Source organism: Balaenoptera physalus, assembly GCF_965194825.1.
Source record: "Balaenoptera physalus genome assembly, chromosome: X".
Lineage (NCBI taxonomy): Eukaryota > Metazoa > Chordata > Mammalia > Artiodactyla > Balaenopteridae > Balaenoptera > Balaenoptera physalus.
Genome location: NC_138903.1, coordinates 81,666,178 through 81,686,527, shown reverse-complemented (window position 1 = coordinate 81,686,527; position 20,350 = coordinate 81,666,178). Strand labels below are relative to the sequence as shown.

The following is a 20,350-nucleotide window of genomic DNA, read 5'->3' as shown; positions in this document are numbered from 1 at the left end:
GAAATGTAACCAGGAAGGAATTTCATAAAGTGGGATGAGCAATTAGAGGACCTAATGAAGGGAAAGTTCAAGTTCACAAGATAAGATAACACAAGGCGGATAATAAAGTTATGGTCATAAAAAGAGAGGACAATGTTCAAAATCATGGAGTCCTTGTAATCACGTGAAAATAACATACAGGAAATGCACACATGTACATGTAAGGGCCATAGAATCAACAAACCGAACAACAAAAATCAACAAAATCCAAAACAGATCAACAAAAACAAACATGTAAGACAAAACAGATATCTATTTGTGGTGATAGCTACATTAACAGTTTTAACATTGAATGTCAGTGCAAGCAGAAGTCTTGAATAAGCATAGAAGGAGAATCCAAAAATCAAACCAGAGATGTCCTTTAAAATCTGTCACTTTTTTTGCCACTAACTAAATTTTCAGTCACTACTCATTGAGTTAAATAATCTATTCCAAAGCAAAATAAGAAGCTGTTAAGACACTACCAAAGGACTCAGTATACCTGCAGTACAATGTCCCTAGAAGATCACATCTAGGGAACATACGTAGGAAAAAGGTAAATAGGTTTGCTTGTAGTTGGTAATGCTAAATTAGAGCTCTTATGTGATTTAACTTTCTCATAGCATTACTAACACTCAGTTGAATGCCTGATAAGGAAAACTGGTTAGTATAGAAGAAATAGCATTCACAACTGCTGTAGATTTAGCTTCATGCATTTGCTAGATTATCATGCTGCAAAAAGTATGTATGAAAATAATCCTTCATTAAAGCCAAGGCTTGTGGATACATCTCTTCAGAAATGTAACCTTAGAATTAGTTTCATTTAGAGAAAACCTTTAAAAAATATCTCAACATGCCATGCCGTATTCAAACTTATAAATTATACAGTTAGGACAATTTATGATGAAGAAATTTCCCAAAGTTTCTGGATTGTTGAATAGGATAAGGGAAGAAGAAGTATCTTGGAGACACCAGTAAAATGTTACTTTAATATATGTTCCTTTGAACATTCTCATTGCCTCCCTCTTCTTCATGTAGCCTTGGAGCAAATGGTCACACAAATGACAGGAGTCTGGATGAAGAGAGGCCAATAACAGGCAATGACTTTTATTTGCTTTTTTCCTATAGCTATTCCTTCTGCTACCAACTAGCCTAGTCTGAAAGAAGCCACTTTGTAAATTCACCTTAGGCAAATATAAAGAAATAAGAAATATACTCTTTTGAGAATCTCAGTCAGTTCTGTTTCTGCCAACTTCAGTTTAGCACTTTGGTGAACATACTCTTTATCAAGCATGGCCATTTGTGCAAACCCTGAGGGCAATTTAAACTCAGGCTTAGCCAAAGGGGAGGGATTTAAAAAAATAAAATCTATGTGGAAATTTTTAGGTTAGTACTAACTTAGGGAATCAGTTTGTGTTTAAGCAAGAAATGTTTGTTTTATATTAACCAGGTTCAAAAATTGTATTTCTCTCTTTTAGTTGAAAATAAACATTGCTATCACTAATTTATTCAATCACAGATGGCTATGTGTTGAAATGTATTTTCTCCTTAATTAACTCTTAGCCATTCCATACTAAAGAATGAATGAACTATGGAGTGTGCCATTTGCTTTTTTTTTTTTTTTTTTTTTTTTTTTTTTTTTTTTTGTGCCATTTGCTTTTATTCTGCTCTTTGAATGCCACTAGCTTCCCTGTGAAATGTAATCTTTTAAAAGAGAGGTAGAAAAACATGTCTATCTATCTCTGTACCTTAAACCTCTGATTTGGAATCTAAAACTAGTCTTGTTTGGTGAGGCCTCTGAAGTCATTTAAATGTAAATAGCTGAGGAAGTCATTGAGAAATTATAGGTCCTTTGAAGTTTGAGACTCTAGGTACTTTGATGTTTGAGACTTTAGGACAATAAAGCATTCATGTAGATACTTCATTCTTAGCTAAGTTAATATGCGGCCCTATTTTTTTACAAATGCAGGAAGCTTATATTTTTCACTTACTCTGAATTAAACTGAATGTAAAAGTAATATTTTATAATTTATACTAAAAAAACCTAAATAGGTGAGGTTCGAGAGTTCAAGAGATTAATTCAACTTTTTATGGAGACATTTGCAGTAAATCCAAAGTTAATGAATATTCTGACACTTAATATATTTAAGGTTTATAGCTTCTTGAATTTAATATCCAAAATACCCTTCAAATGTATACATAAACGCAATGAACCAAAAATAAAGGGCGTCAGAGGACAGACCTAATCTCCATAGTATATGTTAACCATATTATGTCAGGCTAGACTAGTGAAAAGGGCTTGATAATAGGTATGTAGCATCATCAGAGTTGACAGAAGTAAATTTTTTAAAAAATATTATTCTTCCAGAAGCATCTTAAAACATTAAATATATTCAGGGTAATTACTAAAATACAATAAAACAATTATTTTGATATAAAAGAAGTATTTGTTTTATGATTCAAGTTTTTCTCTTTTTTTTTTTTTTTAAAGTTATTCTGGACAGATTGCCTGGGTTCAACTCATGGCTTTTCTACTGGTGAGCTCTGTAATCTTAGGCAAGCACTTAAGCTCTCTGTACCATGGTTTCCTCAACTGTAAAAGAGTTCATAGGATTAAACTATGAGTTTATAGGACTAAATATGTAGTAGGTATAGACATATAGATATAGATGTAGATATAGATATAGAAGTATACATATATACATATATGCACTTATATGTATACACACACTTACACACACACAGTGCTTGGAACAGAGTAAACACAATATTAGTAAGTTAATTTTACTGTGTTTACTTTGGTATAGAACGGTAGTGGGAAAAAATGACCAAGTTCTCACAGCTGTCCCTTTCTTATACTCTGCTTTTGAGACCGAAGAGAAGTGGGCAGGGCACAACAATTAAAAGAATGACACAGCCGTTGAGAAAAACAGGATACTACAAAAACTGGTTAGAACCTACTAGGTCCAAGACAGTGGAAGATTCAACTTCCAGTAGACCTTGAGCCTCATTATACGCTCATTGTAATACATTAACATCTAAATGACACACCCACAGGCATGACAGTTCAGAGGCCGACAATAAAAGACCAAAAGTTGGTGGTGCCCCAACTCCTGGAAATCTCTGCCCCTTCCCCCAGATAGTTGGAATAATCTTCCCACTTGTTAGCCTATGAAATTACCCAGCCCATAAAAACTAACAACCCATACCCCAGGGCCCTCTTGCCTTCTGAGATGGCCCAAATTCTATCTATGGAGTGTGTATCTCCCTGAATAAATCAGCATTCACTTTACTTTGACTTGCTCTTGAATTCTTTCCTGCATGAAGCCAAAGATCTTTGCTTGGGAACTCATCCCAGGGGCTTGCCCAAAACCTGGGATATGACCATTCTTTGGCGCCCTCCTTTTCTTACAACACTTTGTCTTGACCAAACTTTTCTCAGGAATCTCTCCTTCCTACAGGCTCCTGAGCTCTGCTTGCCACCAAGGAATGAGCAAGCACTAAAAATGTGGAACACATCCCCTATATCAGGGTCTCTTGGGAATAAGCTGACCACAGCAAAACACTTTTCCTGGTGGACCCCACTGGTCACTTATCTGGCTTGTCCAGTTTCTTCTTAAAAGATTCTGCTTATCTCTGCTTACCCCTTTTTACCTTAAAAAAAAGAAACACCTTTTTTTCTGTTAGATTTTAAGACCTTGCAGATTTCTGAGGTCAGAGCCTTCTCTCTATTCTGAATAAAATCTCTAAGTCCAGATTTGCTTTTATTTGACCAAAAAAAAAAATATATCCATCACTAAAAACCACACTTTCCATTGCTCCTTATATTGTGATTATATTACTGTTTTAATATTCACAATTGAAGTGGTTTATGTTAAAGTTTCATGACCCAGGTGTTTTCTGAGTTCACCCCAGAGTGCTGTATACAGAGTCTTAATTTTCTAAAACAAAAACACTTTTCTATTTATAGAATAACTATACTAGATAAAATCTGCCAATATTTCTGTTCTTCAAAATTCCAACTTTTAAATAACTGAGTAACAGGTCCTTTTCTAAATTTACCAGAATGGTTGAGAATGTTAGAACACCTAAAATCTGTAGAGCTTCTCTCTCTCTCTCTCTCTCTCTCTCTCTCTCTTTCACTTTACATAGCTAGTGACATTTTATTCCCCTTGCTTTCCTCCTTTTAATTGGAGAAATCTTCTATAAACTTTTGCCTTCTCTGAGGAGTTAATTCTCAAAAAGTCATCACTCCAAGGTCACAGTGATAAGATGGTTCAGACAGGCATTTAAAAACTTTCAGAAAGGTATATTGAGTGAAAATTCTCTAATGCTGTTATTTTAGTTTATCTCTCAAACACTAATGAAAATTCATTTTGACATTCTAGTCAGGCTCCGTTTTCAGGTAATTCTCACACTTGATAAAGCCATCCAGGGCTAACAGAGTACTTCTGGCATAGTCTAGACCACCCTTTGGCAAGTTATTTTTCAAAGACAAAATTTGGTCTCTCAAACTAGAAAAACACTCATATTTAACCTAGCATATAGTTATGACAACATTTTGGTTCCAAACCTCAAAACATGGTGAAGAAACCAAGGCATAAATTCTAGAAAACAAATGTCAGTGAACAGCTGAATAGCTGTTTATTTTTAGTGGTGGTGCAGTTTAACCAATGAGGTAATTAAAATTTAACAATATGTGTGACATAGTTTATTTTTTTAATGGTAGAAAACCAAATTTTTCTAGACAGCTAGACTGTTCATATATATGTGAGTAGAACTTAACATTTTCACATTGAAGGAGGTCAAACTATACAATGTGAAAAATTCTCTTCAATAAATGGTGCTGGGAAAAATGGACAGCTACATGTAAAAGAATCAAACTGGGCTACTTTTTCACACCATATACAAAAATAAACTCAAAATGGATTAAAGGCTTAAATGTAAGACCTGAAACAATAAAAGTCCTAGAAGAAAACATTGGCAGCATGGTCTTTGACATAGGTCTTAGCAATATTTTGGGGAGTCTATTTACTCAGGCAAGGAAAACAAAAGCAAAAAAAACAAATGGGACTACATCAAACTCAAAAGTTTTTACATAACGAAGGAAACCATCAACAAAACAAAAAGGCAACCTACAGAATGGGAGAATATATTTGCAAATGATATAACTGATAAGGGGTTAATATCCAAAATACACAAAGAACTCATACAACTCAACGTCAAGAAAACAAACAACTTGATTAAAAAATGGACAGAGGAACAGAATAGACATTTTTTCATAGAAGACATACAGATGCTCAAAAGACACATGAAAAGATGCTCAACATCACTAATCATCAGGGAACTTCAAATCAAAACCACAATGAGATACCACCTCACACCTGTCAGAATGGCTATCATTAAGAGACAACAAATAACGAGTGTTGGTGAGGATGTACAGAAAAGGGAAACCTTGTGCACTGTTGGTGGGAATGTAATTGGTACAGCCACTGTGGAAAACAGTATGGAGTTTCCTCACAAAATTAAAAATAGAACTGCCATATGATCCAGCACAAAAACACTAAAACACTATTTCAGAAAGATATATACATCCCAATGCTCATTGCAGCATTATTTACAATAGCCAAGATATGGAAGCCAAATAAGAGTCCATCAAATATTATGCAATAATAATGGAATATTACTCAGCCATTAAAAAAAAAAGAAGTCATGCCATTTGTGACATCATGGATGAATCAAGAGGGTATTTTGCTAAGTTAAATAAATCAGACAGAGAAAGACAACAACTGTATGGTCTTATATGAGTAATCTAAAAAACAAAGACAGACTTCAGAGAACAAAAAGGCGGTTGGCAGAGGGGAGGAAAGTGGTTGAAAAAGGTGAAGGGGATTAAGAGGTAGAAACCTCCAGTTTTAAAATAAATAAGTCATGCAGATGTAATATACAGCATAAAGGATACAGTCGATAATATTGTGATAACTTTATATGGTTACAGATGGTTACTAGACTTATCATGGTGTTAATCATTTCATAATGTATGCAAATGTCAAATCACTATGTAATACACCTGAAACTAACATAATATTGTACATCATCTATATTTCAATTAGAAAAAAATTTTTGCATTGAAAGATGACATTCTAAAGCCCAGTTTCTCAGAGAACATCAATTTACTGATTAACCATGTTTAGTTTATGGTATTTTTCTCTGTGACCTTATCAGACATCATCATGCTTCATATTCCCTAACTTGTGCTGTCACTGTTAAATTGTGAATTGACACCAAAATGGTCCCTTTTATTGTTAAAATTTATCATAAAATAACTGTATTACCAGAATATTCACGAAGTGATGCTGTCAGCGGTATGTTGTTTTGGCACAGTGGGAAAAGAAAGTGTTGGTGAAAAATAAAATAAAATAAGACTTGAAAATTGCTTCCAGGACTGTGTAAGTGATACAAAATGTAGAGACAGCTCAGCCTGAAGCTCTTTTAAGGCAGAACTACAACATATGTCATCTTAAATACTTACAGTTTTAACTCCACTTAGTAGCTACTGTGGCTTCAGAAATGTAAGAAAAAACTATCACAACATATTTTGAAATCAATTTTCTTTGAAATTTACAATCTTACCTTTCCCGCCTTTTTTCCCTCGGATTTCCGCTGATTTAGGATAAAGTGGAGGCAAAGCAAGCAAAGGAAAACAAAACAAAACAAAAACAAAAACAAAAATCAGCTCCAATTTGTTATTGCAAATACATTTTTTAAAAAACATGCCAAAATTCCCAGTGCAATAATACACTGTTTTGTTCTTCTAATGAAACTATTTTCATCTGTTGCATTCTTCAGTGGTTTCAGGAAAGGGATATAATAACATTGTAAATCTCATACAGCAATATGTAGAGCCATATAAAAATCTTCGATGGTCATCAAAAAGTCATTAAATCCTTAGCTCACATAGGCATTGGCCAAGAAAAGACATATTTCCAATTAGATATTCTCTTATTTATTTTCCAACCATTTTTAAGTGGATGAGTCTTTATCTCAAGCATGAACACATTTCTTAAAAAGAAAAGCTAGTTTAGTTGGAGATTCATGAATTAGGAATAAACATAAATATCTATACAGCTTTGGATACTCTCTCTAAATGTTAATTTTTGTGGGTCTTAGGAGCAACTTAATTCAATTCTGTTCAACTAAATAATTTTTGCAGCCATCCTGGTAAAGTCATTTTGTTCATTTTTATTTAGGACTTCTTTTTTTCTCCCATTCAACCTCAGGAAATGGGGTAAATTGATTTTGAAAACTCCAGAAGCATTTAGGCCATTTGTCGCTTGGATTCATTCTCCATTGTAGAGGATGAATACATCACATGATAAAAGGATCACATGTCTAGCATTTCTAGCTAACGATACTCCCCAAATTTATCTCAGTTCCCTGTCATTGCTACAGTTGTGCAAAAGTCTCTCTGAGCATCAGAGAAAATTGGGGAGGAGATAGATAGAGGTGAATTTGAAATAAGGGTATATACAAAGAAAGATACAATAAATGTAGTAAGAGGATGAATGCTGTTGTTTAGTGGTTTGATATGATTTCAGATCTATTTGTTCATGACAAAAATTGTTTTGATCTAAGAATACAGTTGTTTTTATAAGTAAACTTGTTTCAATAAAAGTATTGAAGTTGTTGTGTCAGGATGTCATCATCAACATCTGCCATTGCTGACAAGCACTCAGTAGTAGCTCAACTGCTGAGGGGCACCGCTGGGGTCTTATCAATAAGAACATATGAAGAAGCAACTATGGCAAGGGGACATTAGAGTATAAATACCCAGAGTGTGTGAGGACCATCTGAGAGTGTTCGGTCTGGGCAAGGTGACTCTTTGCTGATCTAAATAGCTCTCTGAAGACTTTAGGGTATTGGCTCCTGCCTAGGAAGGTGGATCTCTGCTCAGCAGTGGTGAAAACCATGAAGCAGGCCCAGGGAAGGAGATTATCATGCTTGCCAGCCTCAGTGCCTTCATTTCCTAGAGATGTGCTCTACAACAAGAGACTTTCCTCTTTGCGCTGGCAGCTGGACATCAGCTCTCAGTTGACTAAGCTCTCTCTCCCGAGAACCAGCTCATAGAAATGTCAGGGAATCATTGACTGAAACCTTGACCAGGCATGATGATAACCTCTTGCCTGAGTTGTCTTGCAACAGGAGGTCTCGATGAAGAATGTGGTGCTGCCACCAAAAACTAACCAGGAGTATTCGGGAGGGGCCAAAGGAGGGAGGACATGCCAACCCATAGTATGTCCTGTAAAACTAACCTGGAAGAATTTGGGAAGGGCTAAAAGAAGGAGGGAGGAGACGACATGTCCTGCCCACCTCCCAGAAACCCTCACACTGGAATCCATCTTGGCTGAGAGATGTGAACGCCACCAGGGAGGACCCTGAGTCAGATCAAATATGCGCCACGCAAGATGATTGTCCAGAGATAACCCGGAAACTAATCCCATTACCATAAAACCTGAGACCGCAGGCCACGTAGCAGAGCAGTTCTTCTGGGTTCCTTTACCCTGTTGCTCTCTGCCTGGGTGCCCATTTCCAATAAAGTCTTTTGCTTTGTCAGTACATGTGTCTCCTTGGACAATTCATTTGCGAGTGTTGACAAGAGCCCACTCTAGGCCCTGGAAGGGGTCTCCCTTCCTGCAACAGAAAGGTACACCACAACTAAATTTGGACTTTATTCCTTTCATCGTGCCCTTTGCCTGGAACAATAGTGTAATTAATCAATCATTGGTTTGGAGTATGTTATTTCTTTATTGGCTTATTAAGGGACATTATCTTATATGCTATTGGCTTGTGAAATTATAATTCCCACAGTAGACCTGTGTTAAATAAAATATTGGCAAAGATAATCTCAGTCTCTGAGCATAATTTGCCTTGAAACAAAACAAAGGCTCTATATTTTGCTATCCAATGACTTATTCTCAGACCAAAGAGGGTATAGTTTTTTTCCTGTCATATTAATATAACTTGAGTTTCCAAAATTGACTTTTGAGGAAGGTATCCAGACATGGTCACAATTCTATTATCTAAGGAAATCAAAGTGTGTTTTTTTTCTTTCCACTTTGGGTAATTATTTTTAGCCTAAGATATTCTTATTGTCCTTATGTGTTGATCAAATTCAGCCGTCAATGGCTCAGTGTTAGAATTCTATTTGTCTGTGAAGGCATAGCCTGAGGATAATGCCTTGAATAATCTCTTTCACGAAAGTGTCCTTGGATTTTAATGTCTTTAAACAATTGGTATTTACATCTCTCTTTATTATGAATGATAATTCTTAAATAACAGGTTAAAAATTTTAACTTTCCAACAGAAATAATATCATGGACAAAAAAACCCTCAAAACTTTACCCATATTTAAGAATATAATATTAAAAAATACCATTCTTTATTTTATAGAACCACGATAGATCTTTTTATATTCCCTCCATTAGAATTTACTGTAAAATCACAGTAGATTTTAGTTAGATGTTTTACCACTTATTACTGAGCAATGCAAAATCCTTAGCAAGACAAGTGAAGATGTGAAAATATTAATTATATCTCTCTTGGTAAATTAGTGAATTATTGAAAAAGTAATGACTTAATATTTAAGGTTAGTCAACATATTGAGAGCACCTCTTTACCATTGCAGTGAAAAAAGACAACTCCAGAATATGTGTTTATTTCCCTAAATTATATATTTTAATTAAGAGCATTGCCTGTGCTGTGCTCCTTTTGCCCTTGTTTGAGAATTTCTATTGAGAAAGTTTAAAATAGATCAAGTGGGAAATATTAAAATGATAGTCTTTGCATTTTCCACACCACACAGACAGAACACAATCTGTCACCATAAGTGGGCCCTATCTCATGACAACTAGACAAGCATTAGAATTAAAAGAAAGCACAGAAATATATTGGCAGGCATGTGAGTAGGTTGGCAAATTAATACCAGACTTGATGATAGAAACATTAAAAAAAAATCAATTCTGGAAAGGGAAAAAACATGCTGAAAAGCAATTTCTATTTTAATGGAGACATGGATTTTTATCCCCTTATTTTAAAAATGACCCCCAAGAGGCCAAAATTATATCAACAAAATCACTGTCCAAACTAAATTATATATAGTGAGGTAGGGAGAAAAGTTCACCAGTCTGAATGTTATGGGCTCAGAATTTTCTATAGTATACATTAGTCATGTAGTTTTCATATACGTTCTTATTAACCTCTAGGAGTGAATAAATTCTAACTCTTGCTGCCAATAAATGAACATTTCTCCTATTATATCTAATTTCCTAGATTGATAGAGCTGATTGACTCTAATGAAAAAGAGGGCCAAGATATATCATACAAGAGAAGTAAAATGTGTTAATATCAAGGGGATGATCCAACTAGGAGAGCATCCTCAAATTTTAGTCAGCTCTCTTCTGTATCATACAGAGTTAGCCCAGTAGAGTGTGGTGGCAGATAAGTCACCACGGTGAAGAGTTATTCAAGTATACACTGAGGCTGTAGCTGTATCAGTATAATTGGAAGAAATAAGATCAAATGATTTTGGTATTCCTCAATATCTATGTGCTTTTGTTTCAGCTTTGTCTGTTTTTGGCCTGTGCATTCAGGATGAACACAACAAGGACAAAGGGTGGGATCAACACAAGAAGAAATCTCTAACCCAAAAGAATATTGCCTCTGTGCAGTCTCTCTGAAAAATCCTAACTCCTTCTTTTACCCATCTCCAAGTTTACTACTTCTCTTTTCCTTTTCTGACTTGTGTACAGTACAGCTGTACTCTTGAACACAACTATTAGGAATTTCTGATCACTAAGACTAATGACAGAGTAAAGGGAACAAGACTAGAGTCAGAAGTCAAGGCAGCCACATCTCTAAATACAGGTAACAGAAAGAGGAAGAAACTTATTAGAGGACAAAGACACCAGAGCTTATCCTAACTCACTACTCTGCTTGCTGATTAGGAAAGAAATAGAACAGAATGTGTACAGGAGATAATGCACTTGATAAGCACAGCTTTATTTTAAAAGCTGATTACGATTATCACTCAATAAAGCATCAACCATCACTAAATTTCTTTTTTTAGTTGAAGTATAGTTGATTTACAATGTTAGTCTCTGGAAAACAGCAAAGTGATTCAGTCATACATAAATATATATCTATTTTTTTCAGATTCTTTTGCCTTACAGGTTATTATAAAATATTGAGTATAATTCCCTATGCTATACAGTAGGTCCTTGTAGGTTATCTATTTCATATATAGTAATGTGTATATGTTAATCCCAAACTCCTAATTTGTCCCCCCCACCTTTCTCCTTTGGTAACCATAAGTTTGTTTTCTATGTCTGTGGGTCTATTTCTGTTTTGTATGTAAGTTCATTTGTATCATTTATTTTTAGATTCTACATATAAGCAATATCATATGATATTTGTCTTTCTCTGTCTGGCTTACTTTACTTAGTATGATAATCTCTAGGTCCATTCAACATCACTAAATTTTTGTCAGCTGGATCAGGTGCAATAACAACTTGAGATGTCCAGTAGTGGTCAAGATTTAACAAAAAGCACTTTCAATGACACCAGCAGGGTTGTGGTGGTACCTTTTCTGAATGGCATGGTCAAACGAAAATAGTACACAGAGCAGATCCCGAATAAATATTTGTCTAACAGATGGAAAAAACTGGGGAAGAAGGTTTTTTATCGCTGTGTGTGCATGTGTGTTTATAAAAAATTAAAAGCCTATGGAGTTAGGTTTCTAATACTATACCATGTGGAATATCCAACCTCTCCCCCTAATCTACGCTTTAAAAATATCAGAACTTCAAGTGTAATTTTTACTTGGCTTAAATCTCCATATAACTACCACAGCCTAGTTTATTTTTTTTAGTAGGCTGGTACATGTGACATTGTATTTCAGAACTTTATTCAGTTAGCAACTTAGAGTGTTGTTGGCTTTAAAGGAAAGATACTGGTGAATCTAATAATAATAGTAAGCCTAAAAGTCCTTCTCAACATGTTTGTTTACTATCTATTTCCTCTCTAAAATGTAAATCACCATTTCAAAAGAACACATTTAAGGGAATGTATCTATGGATTTTTATTGTCTTATTCTCTTTTTTCTAAATTTGAGACTGGTATAAAAATTGTATACATAGTTTCAATACATCAGTAAAGAGAATATGAAATTTGAAATCAGAAGATTCAGGTTTCAGTCCTGGGTTCACAAGTATCTATGTGAACTTATTCAAGCAAAAGTTTAGAAGGCTATATCTTCCTCCTACACTGAATCCAAGGCATTAGCTACATTTAATGATGATGAAGGTGATGATTGTGACAATGACAGGAATACTATTACTACAACTATCACTGCCACTGCTATCATCACCTTTCATTTATTGAGTATGAAGCATTTTAGTAAATGCTTTACAAATATCATCTCACTTAATTGTTATAGTGACAAATATCATCTCACTTAATTGTTATAGTGACACTTTGATGTGAGAAAATTATCATTTCCATTTTACAAAGAGGAAAATGTGGATCAAAGAGATGAAGAAATTTACTTAATCACTCTACTTGTAAGGTATAGAGCTGAGGTTTCAATCCAGATCTTCTGGATTCTAAAGTTCTAGAATGTAAGCTCCGTGGCAGCAGGCATTTTATCATTTTGGAGTTTGGAATTCTGCTATATTCTCAATGCCTAAAAAAGTGCCTGGTACTAAGGAGACCTACAATAAATATTTATAGACTGAATCAAATAACAAGATATTCCTCTATTATTTAATTACATAGATAATTAGAGCTAGATTGTAATAATTGATTATGAATCTTACTGAAAAGCACAAATTTTGGAGCTATATTGACTGGATTCAACTCTTGTCTCTATCACTTATTACCTATGTAACCCCAGGCATGTTTCTTCTTGTCATTTTGCCTTAGTTTCATCATCTGTAGAATAGAGAAATATGAGTTCCTACTCCAGAGTATTTGTTACAAGGGTTAAATCAGTAAACTAGGGGCATCAAACAGTAGTTGGCACTTTAAATAGTATATATATGTTAGCTCCTATTACTGGTGTTTTATTTTAACATCTTTATTGATATACCTTACATACCATAGAATTAATCCATTTAAAGTATAAAGTCAAAGTTTTTTTTGTATATTCACAGGTATCTGTAATCATCACCATATTCAATTTTAGAACATTTTCATCACCTCGAAAAGAAACCCTATAACACAATATTATAAATCAACTATACCCCAATAAATTTTTTTTAAACACATAAAACAAAACAAAACAAAAGAAACCCCATACTCTTTAACTATCACCCCTTAACCTCTCACTTCTCCCAAGCTTTAAACAACCACTAAACTACTTTCTGTTTTTTCATTGTATATTTCTCTGTTCTGGACTTATGAATAAAATCATATAATGTGTGGTCTTTTGTGGTTGGCTTCTTTCACTTATAATAATGTTTTCAAGGTTCAACCATGTTGCATCATGTTTCAGTAAGTCATTCCTTTTGTATGTCCAAATAATATTTCATTGTATAGATATACCACATTTTGTTTAAACATTCATCAATTGATGGGGATTTGGGTACTTACACCTTTTGGGTATTATGAATAATGCTAATATAAACATCATACAGAAGTTTTTGCATGGACATGTGTTTTCTTTTCTCTTGGGTATATACCTACGAGTGGAATGGCTGGGTCATAGGGTAACATTATGTTAAATCTTTTGAGGAAATGCCAGACTGTTTTCCAAAGCAGCTGCACAATTTTACACTCCCATCAGTAGTGTACAAGGGTTCCAATTTCTCCACATCCTTGCCATCAAGGTAATTTATTTGTAACTTTAGAATTAAAGAGTGTCTGAATATTAGAATTAAATATTAGAATACTTAGAATTAAATTCCTATCTAAATATTTTTAAAACTATACACTGGAGTCCAAAATTATTTTAATTAGATCAATAAAACTATGTAGCATGAACTATTCTACTATGTGAGCTTAATGTACTATTCCCTGTTACTAAGATACCATTGAATAGATTGCCAAACCCATCCGTTGAGAGGGTTGAAAGGTTATCTATTTCTTGATATGAATTTACATATAATTTGAAATACATTAAGGAAATTCCCTCTGCTAAAGTTAATGAAACTTTTAAAAATGTTTGTCAAATTATTTATTCAAATCCACCTACCTTATAGTATATCACTGTTAAAAGTCTGATAAAACAGTTGGAAGAACACATAGGATATCATGGGAAGAACACATAGGATATCATGGGACACATAGGATATCATGGGACAAGAACACATAGGATATCATGATAGGATATCATGGGACAATGACATTGCATTTGCTGAATATGGGGGAAAGGGATTGAGAGTACTGATTAAATCCAGTTGAAATGATTTTTTCATGGGTGCTGAACGTTGGATTTGGAACATGCAGAGATTATATAGAGTACCAGAATGAGAGTCAAACTAAGGGGGGAAAAAAACAATGCTTTATTCAAGATTGATACTGGAATTGATCTAACAAAGCTAAACAAGAGTAAAATATTCTCAAAATGACATAGAAGCGGAATATTATGGATGATACCAAATTCACAGTTTCTTATGAGAAGGCAGGGTTAAGTTAGAATACTATGACACTTGTTCTCACATAATCTTTCTGGTTTATTCAAAACCCTACTCTTGCCCTGAAACATTCTTATACTGTGACAATAACAAAATCAATGTGACAGACACTTCTGCTTTCTTAAAATATTGCATGTCAGTCAAAACAGTGTTTCATTTTTAATTGTTTGAATTTTGCTTAAAGATACCTCTGTTTGCTGCTAAAGACATATGCAATTGTCTCCAATATCACTTTAAATTACAGATCATCTTAACGTGTCATTCTTGTGAAATGTAAAACTGAGAATATTGCATTGCATCTATTAAAGCTTGTAGATGTTTACAAAATGAACATCAAAGTAATAAAGTGATTATGAGAATAAACATCAGAATACAAATGATCTTTCTTATTTGCTAAAAGGAAATCATTGTTTTAATGTGCAGTAGCTACCAGACTGCTTAATTCTGTGAATGCCTGGTTTTTATATTAGATGAAAGCATGACTAACTAGATCTATGATAAGAAATAAAAATTTAAAAGTGACCTATGCGCCTGCCTTTATATCAAACTCTGAGATAACAAAAGGGTATTTTAAAACAGTATCATTATTTCATTAGCATCGATTCAAGTGAACGTTAAATTCTCATATAGTGGTCTCACATAGGTACTAGTTAAGCATATGACTTCCTGATTGTGACTTGAACCTAAGATATAGTTGCATTCATTTTAATGTATCCTTCAACTTTAGTTTTAATCTAATATTACCTAGCTTACAGCAGACTAAGTTATTATAATTGTCTGATACCCATTATCACTTCTTGCTTATTTCCTAGGTGGGAAAAATCTTCTCTTCTGGGATCATCATATAGTTTTCTTCAGCTCTTAGCTGATTACTGATATACTCTCCCCTATTTCAAACTCCTCTAGCAATTCCATACTGAATTTCCACTTTTAGTGCATTTTCTGTAGAATTTTCAACTTTATTTCAAATCATCTGAAAAAACTGAAACTCAAAGCCCTTCATTTTTTTCCCCAGTTGAATTCATTGCTTTTAGGTTTGTGAGATTTCATTAAGCTTGTCTTAATACTATCAACTCAAATGAAGCATAATAGCTTTAGTGGATAGAATAGTGTCCTCCAACAATTCATGTCCACTCCAAACTCAAAATTTGATCTTATTTGTAAAAAGGGTCTTCGTAGATGTTAGTTAGTTAAGGATCTTGAGATGAAATCATTCTGGATTTAGGGATGCTCTCAATCCAAAGACTGGTGTCCTTGTAAGAAGAGGACACACACAGACAGAAAGAAAGTGGCCAAGTGATGGTGGAGCAGAGACTAGAGGGATGCAGCTACAAGCCAACGGATGCCAAAGATTGTCAGGTGCCCACAGAAGCTGGAAGAAACAAGGAAAGATTCTTCCCTAGGGCTTTCAGAGGCACTGAGGACACCTTGATTTCAGAATTTTAGCCTGCAGAATTGTGGGAGAATAAATTTCTGTTGTTTTAACCAAATATTTTGGTAATTTATGGCAGTCCTAGTTAAAAATACAATTAGCGAAGGGGATATACTCCCATTTCAGGAAAACAATACCTTAGGAGAGAAAATAGGTTGTTCTGTTTTATGATTATCAAACCAAAAATGCATTGAAAGATTACTGAACACAAATCACTATATTTCATATAATATGTAAGTTTTTGGAGGACTGGGATGATTATAAGTAAGCATATGGTACAAGAGAAATAGAATATCCGGTTTTGAATAATGTGACATAGGTTCCAGTTCCAGATCACTCACTCATTTGTGAAACATGTAGCAGAAGCCTATTTGGTACTATGTACAAATTTTCTAAATTATAGAAAAATGAATGGGATAAGGCCCTTGCCCAAAAGGATCTCACAGTTTATTAGGGAAGCCAGAGGTAGAAATGGATAATTACAGTATTACATTTTAAGTGTTGTAATGGGCAGATGAATAAAATACTATCATATCACAAGGGAGCAAAGAGCTGTGTGACCCTGAGCAAGTCCTTTGAGCTCTCTGAATCTGTTTATTGATATGTAAAATGGAGATAACAATAACAATTCATAGCTCTCCTACCCTTAGAGATTATTTTGAAGGTCAAATAAAATCCTCTTCCTCCCATCCCTCTTTTCTTCTTTCTTTTTCTCTCCCAACTATTTTGGACATCTACTATTTTTAAGTGTCCTATGAATCAGACTTTCTCTTAGCTACTTAGTATACATTATCTGAATTAATCCTTAGAATAGTTCATAAATACAATTATGCTAATGTTATATGTGTGGAAACTGAGGTTCAGAGATTTATACTATGTGCCAAAATTGCATGAATCAGGAAGGAAATATTCTTTTCACCCAAGCCTGATGTATGTCTTAGGTAGAAATGCATCAAAAATAAATATTATACTACTAGAAGTTAATGTTCTATGTGCCACAATATCTAGCAATAAATAAATTAGATGATGAATAATGTTTCAAATATGTATGAATAATTCCAAATAGATAAATATTATATATCCCTTAGAGTACTTTCTTTCCTAACTAATGATTTTCTATGCTAGAGAAAGTACATTCAGATGTGTTTCTATAAAGTCGTCATTTGCATTGATTTTAACGTTAGGCAGTTACATTTGTATTTACCTACTGGATTTCTCTAAGTTAATTTTCCCTCAAAAATTACCGTTATATTTATATTAACAGTTAGAATATTCAATGTTTTTACATATGCAAGTAACATGGCCAGCTGCATAATCTGGAGCCTCTAGTATTAGTTTATTTTCTATAATGTAGGCAAACTACTAAATTGTATAATTGACCAATTTTCCAATTCAAACATTTTAATTCTTTGTTCAGTTTCCATCTGGTTAAGTCAGATGCATCATATGTAAGGAGAGCATCTTATTTGTGTAGAAAAGACCAAGGATTCACAATCTAGTTCCCCTTCAAGGTAAGAAGGACTACCCAGTGTGACAGTGCTGGGAAAATACAGCCTAGAATGAACTTTTGTTTCCTCCATCACCTCTAACTTCTTCATTCACTCATTCACCAGGCTAGTTACTAAGATAACAGCGATTGCCAAGATAGAAATAATCGTCTTTGCCCTTACAGAGATTATAGTCTTCATAAGGGAACAGAGACAAGAATATAGATAATTACAATACTTGTGATCTCAAAATAGTTTGGCAGCTTTTCCCTCAATAATAGAGGTATCCTTGTATAATTTTATTTCCCAGAGAATAATTTCTAAACAGTTAGTTATAGCTTTAGCAGAGATATAAAGTGAATATTAATTAAACACACAACTGAATACTTACCATAGCTAGACTCCAATATCTATGATGCTGCCAGATTTCTATAATACAGAAATAAAAGCACTCCTCCTGAGTGATCCATAAAGTCTTGAATTATCAAAGACTTACATTAAAACTGCATAAGATTGGGTCTGAGCTTTATTTAAAAAGGTATTTCATTCCCCTAGAGGCTCATCCGCCTCAGGCGTCTTCCCAGAATTTAGCTCTTAAAGTATCTAAAATATTTTAAGCTTGTACATTTTTTACTGCTTTGTGAATCTATCATGTAGATTTTCATTTTTTTTCCAATTTACTACATTGACATTGTTATTTTCAGCTTCCAGTTCAACATAAAACAGTGGATGGTTCCATTTATCTCTCTGGCTGCATTTATTCTCAGCAGAGCTCTGTAGAGCACTTAACACCATCATATAGTAAGCTCTCAACAAACTCTGTCTGTTATTGTTAATATCAACATCATCATCCTTTATTTTAACCATGCACTGTGAAACCTTGAGTACACTATAACAAACAAGGAAGAATCTTACAATCTATTGACCAAGTCAGCTACTAAAAATTACTTAGAGATGATCAATGAATTAATTTCTGATATATACGAAAGTGCCTTGAATGGTAGTAAAAGACTGTGAGAGGGAAAAGTTTTGCTTTGAGGTCACAAGTAAATCACTACCTTATGAAAATGAATTATAGAAAACTGTATAATACTGATCTAGTTTGCCTGAAGCATATAAAATAAAGTCCCAGTTTAAAAAAAAAAGTCAAACATTTTATTCAGCTAGTGATTGTGGTCCAAAAGTAAAAAGCTAAGTTTATTAAGGGGTTTAAACATTTATAAATCTCCAGAGCCACAAGACTTAATGCATGGCCCTTAATGTTAAATTAAGTAATGAAACAGAGGTTTCTATCTTGGGCTCATGGGATCAGAATCTTGGCCCAGATGATGAGATCTTTATCATATTCATTCTAATTGTGGCTCATCTTGAAATGATTAGATCTATTGTTAGAAAGAGACCTTGTCAGCACTAAAGATGCAGTGATTAATAGAAAATTCAGTATAATTCCTTTAGATATATGTCTAAAATCTCAATTGAACCCTGGACCCACATTATTAAGTGATTAAAGAAATTGTAATTGCCACCCTTTATTCACATTCATCACCTGACTAGGAATTAATCATTGCAAGCAAAGAACAGCAGAAAGCAAAATATTTCATAACTAGTACTATACAGATAGATAACAAAACTTTAAAATGGGCTACAGGAACAATGCTTGATACCATAAGCCAAAACAAATGTTAAATCATTAGAAATGCTCTAACAAAATCTGTTTTCATTTCAGTGAAGGTCAAATTAACCCTTGGGGCCATCAAACATTTTTTTTTCTTTCACAATTATGGCAACCTTAGTTATTTTCTTTTACCCCAAGAAAGGGTAGAAAGTGAATTTCAGTCAGCCCTGCTTGATAATCTCCAAAAATTTTATCTTAATAGTATGCTCTTTGTAGGTGAGTTACCACTCTGACATTTTTGTTCATCACAAAGACATGTTTCCAGGTTGTAGCATATCAATATTAAAAGATCAGGATTGTCTCATTGTTTCTCTAAACAAGGTCATGGCTAAAATAAGCAGAATTTAATGTAGGTGCATTTCCTTGGAATGAGAATATATCAAAACAAGAGTCAAGTGAAGGGAGAAAGTTCTGTTAGCTGAAAAAATACAGTGGTACAGTTAAAATTCTAGAGAATTCTGCCAAACATTTAAAGAAGAGTTGATTCCAAGTATATTCCAAGAAAAATAAGAGGAAGCATGCTTCCCAATTCATTTATAAGGCTATTATTACCCTGATACCAATGTTAGACAAAGACAATATAAAAAAATAAACTACTAACCAATATCTCTTATGAGTGTAGAAGCAAAAATCCTAAACAGAATATTAGCAAATCAAATTCAACAGTGTATAAAAATAACTATACACCATGACCAAGAACATTCCAGGTGTGCAGGACTTGTTCAACACTGGAGAAACAATGTAATCCAGCATATAAACAGTCTAAGGAGGAAAATCATATGGTCCTATCAACTGATGCAGAAAAAGCATTTTGAAACCGAGCAGGACCATGTGGGTCTCCCGGGCATGGAAGCTTTTCTGAGTCTCCTGTTTCTTGTTTGTAGGGAGTAGGTTTCAGCCTCCATGACCTTCCCTGTGTTCCAAAGGGCAGGTTCAAAGAGTTGCTGATCAGGGAAGGGAGGGGATGCAGAGACAAGGGAGGGGCAGTCAAGAAACAATAGTGCAACATTATAAATTGATGAATTTTCACAAAATGAACACACCCTGG

The 20,350-nt window shown here is 34.1% G+C and overlaps 1 protein-coding gene across 1 annotated transcript in view; it reads right to left on the bottom strand.

Annotated features, from left to right (window-relative positions):
* The window catches only part of LOC309653022 (protocadherin-11 X-linked-like), a 548,071-nt gene that overhangs the window by 145,831 nt on the left and 381,890 nt on the right, over positions 1-20,350 (bottom strand). Inside the window, exon 5 of the mRNA XM_082447359.1 lies at positions 6,652-6,681. Within this exon, the coding sequence (XP_082303485.1) occupies positions 6,652-6,681 (30 nt within the window). The remainder of the gene's footprint in view (positions 1-6,651; positions 6,682-20,350) is intronic.